Below are 17,610 nucleotides of genomic sequence, written 5' to 3'. Positions count from 1 at the left end.
CCTGCGATTAAAAACAGACATCGGGCAATACGAGTTACGTCGTGCGCGTCGATTCAGTCGCAACATGAATTTATATCGCTGCGGAACTGTTTTCCTGCCATGCCTCTGTGACATTTGAAATAACGATATTATTTTGTCATCTGAAATCTGTACAATCTCGAAAACATAACAAAAGGAACTCTCCAGTTCCAATATAAAAATCCAATCCTTTAACTCCTGTTTAACGTCCATAGTCCACGAAAGTATTCGTCACAGGCTAACACGATCGTTCCTATGCAAATCGTCCGTTTTGTAGATTATTCCCAGGTGCGAGAAAATGAGCAAAAACGGCAACAGTTATTACAGGACAAAAAAAGAGAAAAGGGAAAAAGAAGATACTCACGCAGTTGTATAAGCAATAACAGCTGGAAATGTGGGTGTGAGAGAACGAAAAAGTTCATAACGTATCGGTAGTGCTTGAAAACAAATGGATCCGACATACTCTTCGATGTTTATGAACGTCGATCGTAATCGTAACCGTTCGATAGATCGTAACGATTTCTAGTTAGCCGCACCTGATTCCACGCGTTCTTCGAACAAAACCAATCGGACGCCAGAATACAGCTTCTGTTTCTCTTCTTCGCGCGTTGATGCTCGTGTTTTAATTCTATGTAGTTTTCAGCATTTTATTTCTCATTCTCTTAACCTATTGTTACGTACGGCTAACGATGAATATTATAGGAATAACGATACAACTCGTTTTTAAGACACGGTATAGAAAAAATTATTGAGATGTGTATAATTTTGTGTGCCAGACTAGATTTACCGCGTAGTAGTGATACATGTATGTGAATATGAGTGTGTGGAAGTATGTGTGTGGGCGGCATCTCGAAAACAAAGGAACCTATTCCTATATCATTATTTCGGCAATTAAGATCCAAAATTATCAACAAAAGCGAAACGCGACTAGAAATTCGATTCGCGTTCGGTGAAAGAAGACAAGCCCAGGGAATATTAGCGGCAGGTATTGTACGACGAAAAGGTGAAATTGAAATCGATTCGACGTGAAATAAAATTAAAACTTACGCGGTCGGTTATACGAAGCTTGGTTTTCCTGCTTCTGGATTATTTCAATGCATAAACGGAAATTCATCCATTGAAATTGTTTGGCCATTGTGGAAACGTTTAAAGGATGTTGAAGAAAGCGAGCAGAGTCACAAAGGTATGTTTCCCCGCGTCGCGTATTCTTTCATCTAAGATAATAGTTTCCTTTGTATAAATTTAATCTTCGATCGATCGTTATACACCGTAGACCGGAGAAAGGAATAAACGACCTTTCGTTCCATCGTGAAAAATAAATTTACGTATCGTTACGTTACGATTCTTTCGTACGCAAAGCTAATTGGCGAAATCAGATACCGACAAATTAATATCAGGATCCGTGCATACAATTATACTATATGAACAAATTATATCTGTACATCCGAGGTTCAATGAGTTATCCAACGACGTTCGTAATTAGGGATTAATTCGGTTCTCGCATTCGTGGATTATAAACAGTACAACGTATCCCCTTGTATTTTCCCTGCCGCCGAGATTAATCTGTTTCCCGATGGAAAACAGGACAAGAGAGCTGAAAGAATATTTCGTATAATCCAGGAGGAGGTTGGGGGTGCTGCCGGGGTCGAAATCTCGTGTGTTGTTCTTGCCGCGTCGGTATTTGCTCGTCGATTCGAGTTAACGAGAGCGTCGTAGTGATTGGAATTACCGGGCAAGGACCGGAACGAATACCGGTCCGTAACTGTTTCCGTAGCAGAGGGTATTACAGAGGGCTTAGTACAGGATGACACCGAGGATCGGAGTAAAGGGTGAAGAGAGATTAGAGGATCGGAACGAGAAGAGAACCAGGAGGAGGGGGATTGTAGAGATAGAAGGAGGTGTGGCCTGGGCGAGAATCACTCCGGTTGCCATCAAAGACGTTCGTGCTGTGAATTCCGCCAAAGATAAATTCTCTCGCCGATATATATCCATACCGTTGAATTCTTTCTTTCCTACTTTTTCCATTTTTCTCGTTCTTCCGTCCCTCTCTTCTTCTTCTTCTTCTTCTTTCTGGTTTCACCATTTTGCCCGCTTTCTCTTTCGCCTTGTATCTCTTATTGCTCTGTTAGATGCGCTTCAGAGACGCGGTCTATGATCTTTACAGTTTCATGTACACAACGCTGACGTTGTATCGTTCGTACCTTCTTCTTTTTTTCTTCTTTTACTTCGCTTGGTACTTTCTTGTGACCATAGACTCGTTTATACCTGGCTTCTCCCTTCATCCATTCGCGAGCGCTGGAAATTTTCGACAACGTTTTCTGATATTTTCCAAACTACCAACAGTCGGTTTACTGGAAAGCGTTTGAACAGATTCGTAAATACGTGCGGATACGCCGGTGTAATAGCATCCGAGGAACACAACAGAAAATATTTGCCAAGAGTTACGAACGTTGTTGTTGCAACGTGCTATTTGATATTCGCTCTGTGCACGCTCGATGACATTTTTTCACACGCGGTTGCCGTGACCACAGAGAGTCGTTCGATCCGGAAGGAAAACACGCTAGTTCGCCACGATCGATTCCTTTCTGCCCAGCTACATCGTTCAAAAAGATTATTATACGGATCTGTTCGTTGTGTTTGGCCAAGGTGCGCTTTTAAAAGGCTGAACGTATTTTCGGCGGAGCGTCAAAACACCTTCGACAAATACGTCCGTCAGTTTTATCGGACGACGATGCTCTCTATCATTTTGACAGTTGGTCGGTGGAAAATGAATTTGTTTCCAAAGATACACAAACACTGAGACCTGGTTTTAATATCGCTCCTCGATTTACCCTCGTAGGTGATTGATTACTTTCGTAGCTTTCCTACCTAGTCTCTCCGTCATTCGATATCCATTAGAAAACAAAGAGTTGGGAACCTTTTATACCGTCGGTGCAATTTAAATCCATATCTTTCAGCAAACCAGACAAAACGCAGCGATAAATACCGGTCGCGCTCAATTATACCATTTCTGTCGGAGTCAAGTACTCGACGAAACAGACACAATGCACCCATTAAAACCATTGTACCCTACAGCTGTGCACTTCCGACGTTCCGCGGAACTGGCGCAACAAATTCACCCCTTCGGATAACAGTATCCTCCGACGATTTTCTTTACGGCACCATTAAGCCTGGAAATAAGTAGCGATTAATAGCGCGACGAAGCGAAATCCTATAGCCGGCGGATGGTCGGGGCTTGGAGAGTTCGCCGTGCAAGGGGATGGTAGGAAGAACTTCCAGCCAACTTTCCACGGTATCACATGCGTTTTGCGAGACTAAGTTTCCTCCGTACCGCTGCGCGCCCCGTTCCCTCTGCTCCCTCCTGCTTCGTGCAACGTTCGACAAATCTAGTATTTCGGGAGGGATTAAAGACGAAGCCGAGTTTCCCCGATTCCTCTTCGCAAATTACCGGAATTCCCCGGGCGAATTCGCATATTTCACGTTTGATGCGCCACGAACAAAGGGAATCAGGACGAGGAGTTTGGATTCTCTTTAATGTACGTAAAAGGGAGAAAGATGCGAGAGAGGAAGAGAGAAAGAGGGAAGGAAATAAAGGAGAGGCGAGAAGAGAGACACCGAGTCGCTCGCGTTCGTGTCCTCCAAGATGTCAACCAAAGTAGCGACACAGCAGAGTTTCGCGAGCGAAGGAAAAGGAGTTTATCCAGTGACACGAGGTGACAAATCCTCTTAACCGTTTTACAACCTCGTATTGTCGCGACTCGCATGCATACATGCAAACGCGCCGACGTAAGCACGTCACGTGGCGTCGTGTCTCTCCGTTTGTTCTTTCGCGTTTCACGCCCGCGTCGCGCTAGCGTTCCCATTTTCTTACCTGTGTTCGCCAAGGTTGGTGTCGCTTATCGCGGTTGCTTGCGAGCAACGGGCAACCAAGAGACACGCGCAAAGATAGGTCGTTTCGTCGGTCGTTGTCCTTCGTCTTTGCGATTTCATACAGCGCCGAGGACTTGCTTGCTCGTTGTAAGCAGCCACGGTTGTGTCAACCGTTGCCGACCGAAGTTCTTAAGGATTTTACGAGGCTGTAAACGTCTGAGGATGTCGCGCGCCACGGAATATCGACTGTCGAGCGTTTCAGGTGCGACTTGATGCGTTTGAGAACATTTTGCGAAGGGATTTAACGTTTTAATAAGCTACACGAATAAGTATGTCGACAGTTTGACGCTGGACAGTGAAGGATGGACATTTTACGTAGAGTAGACACTCGCGACAAAGGTTCTACGATCGGCAGAAATATGGCGTATGACTTTTTATTAGTGAAAATGGGGCAACGCGAGGTGTCTCTCGGTACTTCAATTTTAGCTCGGTAGGTCGCAAGATTAATTAGGTAATTAGTCCATGTTATTTCACGTCAACATACAAGGTCCGTACGATGCGCAGTGTCTGCGCGAAGGTGCTAAATGCATGACTTATTGCACGACAAACGTAGAACGCAAACTGCATCCGTAACTTGTTTGGTAACTTATGTCCAATGTGTCTCTGTGAGATGTTGAAACGATCGAACTGTACGATACGTGAATTTATAATTTATACAGTTAGAAATATCGCGAGACGAAATTGCCTGTAATTTAATTTCGTATTTTTTAGCGAGTCTGTTTTTACTAGGCTCTGTTTACGCAGTTATCAGTATCAAGTTTCTCAACCTCGAATATCAAACTTGTCTAACGACGAAAGGATGATATTAAGCGATAGAAAATTTAATATTGCAGGATTTAAATAATCAGCGTGTAAACTACAAGGGAAATATAATACATTCCGTATACAGTATGCGTCCATGCGAATTTACGCTTTAGTTTTTAAACGTCCAGTTCATTCTTGCTGAAGTGTTTCCCACGTATTCGGTTACGCGCTGTGTGTATATGTTAGCGTAACTAGGTTGTAACACGGGTTGATTAATGAAAGATTCGAGTCGAACGGACGCGAGGTTTATCGATGCCGCGTGCCACGACCCAGAATTTATCTCGGTCCTTGGTTTCCAAGCACGGAGAATTTGTCATCGTAGGAAATTACCACGACCCAAAAATCATCGTCGATCATGCCGAAAAGATATTCAATGTTATCGATCTCCATGATTCGCAATTTATTCGGCGATCGGTTATCACGACCCGAAATTTACCGATGCTCCGGAGGGTTTTACCAAACGGGGAAATTTATCGGCATCGATTTTTACGACCCAGAATATATCGGTGCCGATTTCCACGACCCGGAATTTATTGGTGTTGATTTTCAGAGGATGAGCGAATTTATCGGCATCCAGTGGAAATTCAATCGATATTTATCGATATCGCTTTTCTCGACACGCGGAACTCGCGCGAAACGCGGAAACCTCATATCCTTGAGATTTATCGATAACACTTTCTTCAACGCGCAACGCATTGATATCGATCTTTACGATTACGCGTTTGTCATCTTTTTGTTCCGCCGCTTTTGAAATTTACCATTATCGATCCGCGTAACAAAGAGCACTGCCTTTTCGAAGAACGATTCTTTCTATTTGGAAGTTTTCGAATATCGATGTATCCCGATATTGTGTTGTTTCCGACGGCCAACGATTCATCTAATTCCGATTTCTACGATGCAGAAATTATTGACTTTCGTTGCAGAGAAATTCCGAGAAACTCAACGCTGAATTTCCCAGATTATATTATATCGCTATGTTATATTATAGCGGCATCGTAGGAGCGAATTCTCGGCACAGCATAAATTTCATCGACTCGTCGTGTTTATGATTACATAATAGATCTATGCGATCTATATAATTTCTATATTCAAACTTGACGTTCGACATCAGGGGCATATTATCAACTAACGCTACGATTGGCTGATTATCTTGTCAACGGTATCGGTGACCAAACAGGACCATCCAGGCGACAATAACGCATTATTGTAACGAAGACAAGCGTGTTCGCGCGAGGTTCCTTCGTTTCATAAAATCTGATCGGCATCGATAGCCCCTTCGTGTCGCGAGCGCATCCCAACGACAGCGAGTGCTTTCACTTTCTGTCAGGCTGATGCGTTCAGATACAGATCGCGGTCTGTTGACATCCATTGATCATGACATGAATAATGAATGGATACACAGTCTGAATAATGCATGCATCAACGCTCAACAACATCCACTCGGTGTCGGTGTATAACCGGTCGCCGATATACCCGGAAACGTTAACGAACGCATTGACGAATCGTTTGCTCTTAGCGGGTTCGTCTTCTTCTCATTCCGCGTCTTTCGTTCAATTGATACCATTTTTCGTATGCCTCGGAGTCAAATTTATTTATTATATATTACTCGTTGAATTATTCGTTTTGCTTGTTACGGACAATCGGATTTGAACAATATTTCTTAGTTCATTTGGCTCGGCTTCGAGCAATTGGAGCGTCGATGAAGATCGACGACTAGAAATTGAAATCGAACGAGTGATAATGGTTTTGCAAAAAGCGATAAAACGGCAGAGACGTTTCGCGTTTCGGCTCTGTCATCGTTTGGCGAGTAATAAACATTAGCTTGTTCCGTAATATAGGAGGTCGTGAGGAGAGTATGAGTAGAGACACGGGTCGACAAGGTACCTCAGTTACGCTAGATAGTTATAGCTATTTGCGGTCCATCGAAGACATAATTAGTTTTCCTCGGTAGCCTTGGTCGACCGAAGCTGATAGACAGTTTTCGGCAGAATCGACCGACCGGTGGAAACACCATTTAGTTAAGAAGCGCCTTCGTTTGCGTGGAACGCTATTTATTTTGCGGCTCTGTCGAGTTTCGGGATTGCGTTAGGATCGCCAAGTATGAAATTTGATGGAATAAAATACATCGACCATTCGAGCTTCCTCAGAATCTCGTATTTCAAACCTAAAATCAACGCGTACGAACATAGAGAAACTAAAATTCCAGTAAAATAACGTATTAATAAAATATTTTATTCGAAATTTATCATCTAGAATTCTCGTTCGCGAGCGACGCTAAAAAATATTGTTAACTCGAATCTGTGAAATTTCTGACGAACAAAGTAATTTTATTTTCGTATGTATTTTCGAGCTGTTCAAGTCAAAGGTAAACTCGTTGTGCGTAAATTCGAGTTATTCGCCGAGACAACGGAACAGCGAGATGACGATACTATCCTTTGTCGTTACAGGGTCGGTGAACGAGGCCGGTGTTTTCACCCTTCGTGGCAGGCAGGAGGGAGGACGGCGTGCTAGAAGAACCACGACGAGCACCACCAGTACAACGGCGTCCAGCTCGACGTTGATTTCTCTGTCGGACGAGGTGGCGCAGCCCGCGGCCCTTTTAGCCCCCGAAGAGGACTTATGGTCTACCAGTTCTTCCGCTACGACCGATGTTCCAGTCTCCTTAGATACAGCTGCCGCTCCGTCAAAGCCACCCTTGGAACTGGTGGTGAAACCTCACAGCAAGGTCATATTGCCATGCGAGCTAGAAAATTACTCGAGGCTGCTATTGCCCGGGGTCAGGTAATTTAACCTTCTTCATCGACGAATGAAACGCGCACGAGCGACTATCACGAGATTCGTCCTTTTTCTCTGTTACGTACCTCCGTCTAAAGATAAATTTATATCGTAGAAAATGTGGCTTGGTTTATTCGCTTCTTTCCCGAGAAGGATTTCTTTCTCCTCGTTCAAGAGAAAGTGATTTATTTGGCGTGAAAATAGCTGTTTTAGTCGGATGGATAGTGTGTTCATTTGAAATTTATCGCGTTCGCGTTTGAAAAAGAAGCTGTTTAAACTAGGGATCGCTGTTTAACGAACTAAAATTCCATCATTAAAATTCCATTGTAAAAAAGATTTTGCTAGAAGACGAGTACGGCTTTGTTACAACGATTTTGTTCAAAAATAGCTGCTCGAAATGTAGAAATAATTCTAGTGCAGACGTATCTAGCACGGTTATTAACCAGATAGATGACACTGTGTCAGTTTTGATCGATAAGTTGGAAATATGTCGGAAAGACCAATATTTTCGAAAAAAAACAACGTTCGATTCGCGTGTCTTAAAAGTACCTGGGGACGCAACGAAACAGATTCGTCGTAATTGCTGACACAGTTCTGCGCGCGTAGCTGTTTCTCCGCAAATGGGAAGATTCGATTTAAAGTAGCGAGAGCAAGTAGTCGAAGTCGATATCGTCCCAGCAACGAATTCGCACGGTATTGTCGTTCCGAATTAATTCTCTAATTGGTACGAATTGTCTTGTTAGGAGTTACAGAATACGACCAGCGAGATGGCTGCACGAGGGAAGTCCGGTAGATATGATTACAATCAACACGAGAACGGAGATGAGTGGAACTGGACATAGATATATCGGTGACTCTATCACGGAGGCGTTGCATATAGACAACGTTAGATTAGAGGACGACGGTATATGGGGTTGCACGCTGGAGGACGATCAGGGGAAGATACTTTCCGGCAGACCTGTGAAGCTCGTCGTCCTCGGTAAGTTACGATTATGAATATTGAACACGATAGTTATATCTAGTTAATAGTATTAGCAAATATTGACGAAACGGTACTGCCGTATAACGAGCGAGTAGCTAGAAATTAATTATCGAGGATTAAGGTCAATGCTGTTTGTCGATTCTCTTTATTAGGAAATTTTTATATTCGCGCATTGTACTTCTCTTGCTATACGAGAAGAATTATTTCCAACAGTCGTAACGAGCTTTCAGCGAGTTATCAAGATTATTACAATTAAAAGAGAACGACAGGAAGTAATAAAAAAAAAAAAAAAAAATAAGAAAATCCCGAGGGAGAAAGGAAAAAAGGTCGACAGAAATATCGATCGAACTCAGAAACAGACCGAGAACGATATCGCGTATCGGGCAAAAGCTTTCGACGAGTTACAACGTATGAAAAATCATTTTACCGATTCGTCGTCCGTAACCGACTCCACAGAAAGCAGATTATCAGATCTCCTTTCAAAAAACCACCATTCCCGTGTCGAATTATTTCTTAGTCTCTACAAAATGCTACTCCAGGTCCCAGAAATGCAAAGATTTTATGCATATTAAATCAAGTCACTTGGACCACGGTTGCATCCTCGCGCCGCATGAATATGCATCTGTCGTAAACGTTCCTCCCCTTCTTTCTCCTCCTCTCGTTCCTGGTATTCTTTTTAATTTGCTCTTTTTTCTGGTTGACGGACGCATCGGTGGCGCTCGTCTCCGCGGCAAAACGTACATACACGCGACGAAACAATGGTATGCACGGAACGAAACAATCGTTGCAAGCGGCGTCGGCGACTGCCGCGCGACACGCTTCAACCCTCTACGTCGACCCGCTCGAATCACGTTTCAAATGAACCAGCCGCCACGCGGCCGTCTACGCCACCCTCCTGCGGACCACTTTTGTTTTTAATATCTCGCCCGTTGCTCGCGCGAAGTACAGCCCTTCCTTTATTTCCAGCTAGCCGCTAGACGTGTCCTGGCCAACCCCGGAGCTGCTCTTTTCAGTCTGACCGTCGCGCTTCTCGCCTCGTTTATTTGTCATCCGCGCAACCCCTTGCGGCGATGTTTAATTTCGCGCGCTAGTCTGCTTGAGTTTCGAACCAGCCGACTTGTCAACGATTTCCTAGCAAGACTTTGCGCAACGTACCGCGGTTTATGGCTTATTAGACAACTTGAGCCCTTTCATTGCGCTGGGACAATTTTTCTTGCATTTTATGGAAAATTTTTGTGTCATTTAACCGAGCACCTAGTCGCTTTAGAAATCCGGATCTGGTAATCGTGGTGCGCGGAAAGATTCGCAATTTTCGTACTAAAATAATTAACTGAATACTGAATTATAGCGAATGATAAATCAACGTTTGGACGGTGAATACGTACAAAAACCAATTCCCAAGTATATAGAAACGCGAATCTCAACTTACCAAAGAATAACAAATGTGGGATACGTGTAACATCGGAAGGTTATGAAACAACGGAATCGATAGAAATTAATCGACATTCGACTAAAGATTCTATACACACAGATTTCACGGGAAGAAATTACGTACCATCGATAAAAACGATTAAACGTTTCAATTTCCCCATTACCCTTAACAAAGCTGATGCAATAACATTAAGATTGTATTCCAAGGACAATTTTCGAATATTGCAAGCTAGCAAACAAGCCTCGAACAAAGAATATCGAAATAGAAGCATAGACGACCGATAATATGCTTGTAACGCGTTCATCGAGTCATAATCATCGATTTCGTCGGTGTTGGTGAAATTCCGGCGACTCATCGTAGCCCGGGGATGAAAGCAGGAGAAGAGATTGGAAGACGTTGGTTGGAAATGGTAACGTCGTTCTGCGTTTGATGGGGATAGATTTGCTTAGCGCCCTCGGGGTTGCCGTAAGCGAATTCGCCGCGAAGAAAAAGTTAAGAATAATGCACGTTTTATGCGGCTGCTCCGCCGAATTCTCTGTACTCGAGCCGACCGAATAGACCAAGCCGACCAAATCGAAATCCTCCTCTGCCCTTTATCGGTGATTTTCCACAACGAATTCGTTTAGCCGCGCTCGATAACACACTCTGCTTGTTTTTGCATTCTTCGCACCAGTGAAGTAGTTGAATCACGAGGAGACGGACGTCTAAGTTTCTCGCCGAGAGAATCTTGCGTCTCGCTTTTTTTCGGCTCGACCCCACGATCCCTCCTTTAGTTTCTCCACGCTCGTTGGACACCTGTGCTCGCTTCTCTCCCGCCGACGTTAGATTCTTCGACATTTTTCCCCTGCTGTTCGAGCCGAAATTCAATTTGCCGGCTTGTTCTTCAGCCAGGACAGTAGAGGCGAGGGGGGCACGCGTGTACTACGGTTCTCGTGTTGCGGAGAACGTCTGATCGTGACAACAGGCAGACCATTGCCGCTTAACGGTACTTGTTCCAATCGCAATCGTTCGATCCCTTCGACTTTCCTTTTAACCTCGCCCTCGATCTGTCGTACTGCCTTTCTCCTCCTCGTCCCTCTTGCTCCCTCGTCTCTTCTCGTTTCCTTCCGTTCCATCCAGCAACCTCGGTCCATAAGGCTGACGAGACTGGTATAAGGTACAGAGAGAAATCTTGTTGTCCGACACGAATGTGCAGGCATTCCACTGTCTGACCAATATCGGGGCTTTCTCCTTTATCAGAGCAGACCGGGCAGATACGGCCTCGCTCGGTCCGCTGCGCCGCGTCGGTCCAACTCCATCGTCGAAACCACGCTAACGAAATTCGTGGCATTCCGCTTTCGTTCCGCCTCCTACTTCTCCTACTCCTTCGCCGCACTACGCCAACACTCGCGGCAATATCGTTTTTCTCTCTTCGTTTCCCTCTGTCCGGGTAACGTTCGACTTCCTAAGGTTTGCATGATAATGGCTCGATTCACGTGGACGTCAACGGAACCGCTCTTTATAAGTTTCACCTCTCTTCCTCTTGCCGACCAACTCTTTTTCCCTTTCTTCTTCTTCCTTTTCTTCTTTATATTCTCTCCCGTTTGGAGAGTTTCTTTGTAGATTTTCGCGAGACGAGCCGACGACAATAAAACGCCGATGGAGTGGATGGTATTCCACGTACAAAGCTGGTATTATTTAAACTTTCGCAAAAGGATGTCGAGAAATCGGATCTGTGAGCCGGTTGCACGGCACGCTACCTAAGCCGCATGCCGACCGTATGAATTAGAAACTGCTTCTTTCACGGCGTACATTCTTCTTTATCTTCCAAGGAAATACAGTCTTGGCTTCCGGCTGTTGCGCTGGGTCATAAATCGTAACGGCAAACATCGTTCTCTATCATTCGTTTATTCCCGTCTGTTTGTTCGATTTAGCGATTTAGCGATTCGCTAGTAACGTCGATCTCATTGGATGATAAACATCGTTAAAGAAAAAAGGCACGTTAACATAGAAAAATAATTAACAGCATAAGATAATCCTTCCTTCCCCAAGATTATCACGCGCAAAGACACTTTCCGGTATTCTTCTTTCAATTTTAAATTATATCACCACCAAAGTTTTTTTCATCCATCGTCATCATCGATAAAAAAAAAGAGGAGAGGGAAAAAAGAATAACAATCGCATAGATGCTTATCGAACGAGGAAGAACGAAAATCTACTCGGTTGTGGGAATTAATTAAACGCCTACCGTGATGTAATTTGCTAATCTCGTTATGCCACGTTCTTTGTCTCGTCGTTTAGAACTTTATTAGCGGCAGTGGCTAAATAGTTGGCCCTTTCGTCGGGGAATCTAATTAGGCGACGACCGGCACTGTCTCGAGGCCGTCGCCGACGAATTTCGAAAGATAAAAGTATTGTTTCGGCCGTAAACCGAGCAGAGGAGGGCTTCTTTTTCGTTCCGTCGCTTGTTCCCGGTGCGTTGGGACAAAAGCTAAAGTTTGCACGGTGGGAAGGGCCGCGAGGGTTGCTTCATTGTTTCCACCGTTGTCACCGCTCGAAAGCGGAAGCCGCGGAAGCGCGACGGAGGAACGAGACCGGTGTCACCGAGACGTTTACACGGTGTATTTATAACAGACTGAAAAGTATAGCAGTCAGATACGGAGAACCAGTGCCGCGGATGGCAGTCGCTCATTGTGTCGTTGCCGCGAATTTTCGGAAGCCTCGGACCTCGCCATTGTTCCCCGGTTAATCGCGCGCTGTTAGCGTGATTGCGCTTTTCCTTGCGGAGTAGACGGATTTGCGAGGTAACCAAGAGAGGTTTGTTCTTTTGTGCGCTCGTTACATTCGTAGCATCAGATATTAAACAGGCGATGGAACGAAAAGATTCTACTTTGTTCGTCAGTTAATTCTACATTCTCTTTCCAACCAGAGACCATGAACTTCCCCTGTACCATTTTGCTTCCACAGCGGCGTTTGCTTTTATCTGACATTCATCTTACGAGGAAATGTTATCAATCCTCGCAAGTATCGACAACTTGGTACAAAGTTTGCAAACTATAGATTTCGTTGTACGACGGCCGACTTGTACGTGCTTGTTCTACCGAATGAATCGATTATCTTTGAGCGATCATGTTCGTTGGTGTACTTCTACAAAATTATCCTACTGTTTGTAACGTTTTTCCTACTATGATACATTCTGCATCGAGAGTAGCATCGCTAGCGGAATCTAAATCAACGATTCTTGTCGATTCAGACAGAAATAAATATGTAGACGTGAATTGTCAATTAAGGGATGAACATCGATGCTTGTACGACCTGGCTTACCTTAATATATCGTCTTGTTCGCGGCGCCTTGCGCATACCTGTCCTGGGATCGTACACGCACTTAGACAATCGTCGTTCCGGACCAGTGGGACAAGGGCATTAATGCAGGTGGTGTAAATTAGCGCATCAAAGCCCAGTACTATACTACCACGTCGCCCAGTGATTATTGATGCGAGCCAACCATTGGCCACTAACTACCCATTGATTAGCTGAAGGTTTCCGCGTAATTAATGGAACATTCTCCAGCACCAATGGCCTCGCGATCGATCGCTTACAATTTCTGTCCTCGCCACGATTTTCCATATTTTACTTTTCTTTCCGTCCACGATAGCGTTAGTCGCAATCAAATATTTTCTATTCCAGCTTTACGTCCTCGCGAATGACACGACCTGTATATTAAAGACACGGGTAGGCTTTTGCAGACTTAAAAAGTGGAATTTTGTTTTTTCAATTACTCAAATTTTAAGCGACACGTCTCAAATACAACGATCAAAGGCAACGGAATAAAAATTCCAAGCTTCGAAAGCAATTTTTCCTCGCTTAATCGCAAAGTCCGCGAATTCCTATCGCGAAGTAGACGATATATCGAACGATCGACGAACGTGTTCAAGATCTTTCTCGATCGGGAATGTTAAACGCAAAGCCAAAAACCGTCGATTACAAGTGATTTAAGTGCAAAATCGGGTTTGCAACGGCGAGGAGAAGCGAGGTTGGTGTTTCGCTTGGCCGGCGGCCGAAGTAATTTAATTTCATCGGCCGGTGATGACCGCAGGAGTCGCCAAACATCGAATACCCGTCGTATTTCCGGGCGGCGCTGTTTCGACGCGGTTAATCGCGGCCTCGACTATCGAAAATCGCGCGCGTACATTCGAAACCGACGTTCGATCGATCGTTCTTGGTTATTAGCCGATAGATTCTGTTTGTACGGCTTCTGCTCGCGCTACGATCTGACAAAAAACTCTATTTGACTATCGCATTTGATCTCGAATACGGTTACAGCATCGCTTTACGACGAAGCGCTAGCACCCTCTGTTCGCTGGTAACTTGATTTCGCGTTTACCACTAGGGTTTCCAGTTTTCGGCGCTGACAGATCCTTTAGAAGCCTTGCGCCCAAGGCACGCACCGGTGTAACAGCACTAGCTAATAATTTTCCGCTTAATTTCGCCATATCGATGTGCCGTTTCTCCAATCAGCGGCTATCGTGTTTATCTGGCCGTGCGATTCTGCCTGTTTCTCGCTCGTCGTCCACTTTGAATTAATCATTCGGATTAAATCGATCATTCGATTTCTATGCGTATCTCAACGATACATCGTTATATGAATATAACGGGGTTATAAAAATTGTAAGGCAAAGCTCGTTTATAGATCAAGGATCGACTTGAATCAGAGTAAACCAGATTATTCACCCACGTTCTATAGCTTTCACTTTACACGCGATCGATATAATTATTACCAGACGTTCCACTACGTCTGAGATTTATACCGGACACATCTATCGTCCAAGAAACTCTCACAACTTCAATTTCGCGATATTACGTTTAATAATCCAGTTACGAGTGTTAGTTAATATCGTGTCTGAAGGATATCTCCAGCCTTTTGCCAGAAAAAACACGGGACCCGTTAGAAGACGTTGTAATCTCGTCCATCGCGAAACCATCGCGAAAGAATTCAGCACAAAGTTAATTATCTCCAACGAGGTTGTTTTTTCAAGCGAACCGCGCGACCATGCGTATTCGATTCTCGGTGGAAACAAGAAATTGCCGTTTTCAAGAGCCGTCTCTCCTCTACCTGTTACCATATCTCGTATATACAGCACTTTTCGAGTCGCTTCTCTCATACGGTCTCTCGATCCTGTCTCTGTTCCCTCGTCGACACACACCGCACCCCAGGTTTCCCCCGTGAGCGTGTGTTGCACGCCTACGAAGTCGAGTGGCGAGTCAATAACCTCGAGCTTCCGGTCGACGGTACGCTTGAAGGGCTGTCGTTCGAACCGACAACTCTCCTCCGTTGCACGACGTTATCGTTCTCCGGGCATTTAACGCCGGTCAACGATACACGCTTGTCGGAGAAGCTGCGCGTTTCCGGTCGTCTGCGGCACTGATTGCTTTCCAAACCGACGGAACCGAACGTAAGTTGCAGTGGTAGCTGTACAAGTATTTGCGTGGACGAAGATTCTTTTTCGCTGGTGAATTCGATCTTTTTATTTTTTAATTACGACGCACGATAGTATGATAAAAGTACTTGGGAAATATTCGATGTTTTCAACCGATGTTTTCGCGACAGACATTAATTTCCAATTTGGTCGCGTGTAATATAAGAAATACATATTGTTCGGTGTCTAATCTCTTCTTTTCAATATTTTTATAATTTACGTTTTTCCGCGCCTTTTTGATCTTTAACCCATAGAGATACTTGAGATTTTATCACTTTGACATCGCATATTACGAAGAACAATATCATCGCACGTGTCTTCTCTCTATCTGTCGACATTCGTGAAATATTTTCAAAGGAACGATAACGCAAACATAGCCAAACTAATCTGTAAATCTACCATAGAATCGAAAGTGGCGGTGTCTATTGACCGAAACAGTAGCTTTCATCGGCGAGACGTTGCGTCGCGAAGATCGTCGATCGACTTTAATCTCCGTGACTGATATTGCACGCTAGTTAATTAACTGGTCTCACGGTGCAAATCCTTTAATGTAGCCTGGAAGCGCGATCAGGCTGCCGATATACGGAGCATTGTTCTGTTTTCTGGTCCGTGAGGAACGCTATAATTAGTTGACTATCTCCGGTCAGTCGTTTCATTGCTTGTTCAGTTGCCGTGCAAACAGCGACGAAACAATCTCTGGTGTTCTACGCGATTTAATGACCAAGCCTGGCCGCAATTCCCGCGATTATAATCTACGCTGCGGCAGCCTCCGCACAGCTCCATTTGGTCAAGATACATTTTGCACGAATCACCTGTATCCGTGCTGTTATCCTCCGAGAGAATAATTTTTCCGTACGTCTGTGCAAAGGAAATTCAGCTCGCCGAAGACGCGAGAGATTTCGATTTCTTCTCTCGTTTAAGCAATATTCGACGACCTAGATTTGCGGCTGTCTTAGCCTTTGAATTTTCTTGTTTCGCAGATTCCTGACTCTTTGTTAATTTCGAAACAGCACCAACATGTTTTATATTTTATACGAATAATATTACTCTCTGCGATATTCCGTCGAACCAAGAGAAAGTATCTTAAGAAAACAGAGTTTATTCGTGTAAGGATTACGAATGGAAAGCGTCAAAGTAGAAAGTTAACAAAGCATTCAGTTAAAGCAGTTAACAAAGCTACTTAGCCGGTATCCAGCGTCGCGATCGCAAATGCTCGAGTTCTCAGTAATTTGTGTTTCGACCATCGAAGCGAGCTCTGTATTTGCTACCGCGATTGTGAATTTCTTGCGAGAACGGGGAGATAGGGAACAACAGGAAACTCCATAACTCTATATTCCGTTCTCTCCATTCCGACATTCAATCACTACCGGGTTCAGAGTTCAAATTCCCAAAGACCCTAATCGAAAATTCGAACTTGCCTCGACCACCGACTAATAATACACTTGGAGCCCAGTTCGTATCCCACTAAATATCGAAGCGTGACTACATCGATTTTCCCCCATGCGTTTCACATCTACGAAACGCGTACGCTTCCGTCGCCGGAGAAACAAACAAAAATGTTCCTCTTCTTTCGGAACGCTGCAACCTCTCGACGCCGCGTTTATGTTAATTAGAACGTATTCTTGCAATGCATTCTGCTAGCCCGGTAAGTCGGTTCGTGTTCATAAAAGGAATAGTGGTTTCGCGTTGCCACGTTCAATTTTAAAGAGGCGGGACAGACGCGGCGCTTAGAGCGCCAAATATCTGGCAGCACGAGCCACACCTACGACGGTAACCGGTTTTCTACGACGCTGATACCCGCCCACGGCGATGATGTCCGTTTTATACAGGCGATTTCGTATAACGAAGCGCGCCAATTTCCTCGTCTTCTCTCTTCTCGGATATCGCGCAACCTCGCTCCCCCCACGAGAAAGTAGCGTCTGGGAATGAACTTTTTCGCCATAACGTGGCGGTCAAACGAGAGAGACTGACAAGCAACACAAGCGCATGTACATAAATATATTCACGAATACAAAGAGCCTCGTGAAGAGTCCCCGTTAGGCGGACAGCTAAATAGGGGCGAGGGTGAATAGGAAATGGGCTATGTAATGGGTGGTTCGTTGTCGAAAGTCATAAAACAGATTCGCGTAACGATAAGGTGTTCTCAACTAGGATCAAGGGGAGCAATCTTCGTCCAGGCGATCTTACATCGGATCGAGATTGCGTTTCTGTCA

At 44.5% G+C, this 17,610-nt stretch overlaps 1 protein-coding gene across 1 annotated transcript in view; it reads left to right on the top strand.

Moving 5' to 3' along the window:
• Positions 1-17,610, top strand: part of LOC100651512 (B-cell receptor CD22) — a 310,916-nt gene that overhangs the window by 146,090 nt on the left and 147,216 nt on the right. The window contains exons 4-5 of the mRNA XM_003393124.3: positions 7,200-7,533; positions 8,271-8,506. Coding sequence (XP_003393172.1) covers positions 7,200-7,533; positions 8,271-8,506 — 570 coding nt within the window. The remainder of the gene's footprint in view (positions 1-7,199; positions 7,534-8,270; positions 8,507-17,610) is intronic.

This window comes from Bombus terrestris, chromosome 1 (genome assembly GCF_910591885.1).
Source record: "Bombus terrestris chromosome 1, iyBomTerr1.2, whole genome shotgun sequence".
NCBI classification, from domain to species: Eukaryota; Metazoa; Arthropoda; class Insecta; order Hymenoptera; family Apidae; genus Bombus; species Bombus terrestris.
This window is presented reverse-complemented; position numbering and strand designations above follow the sequence as displayed.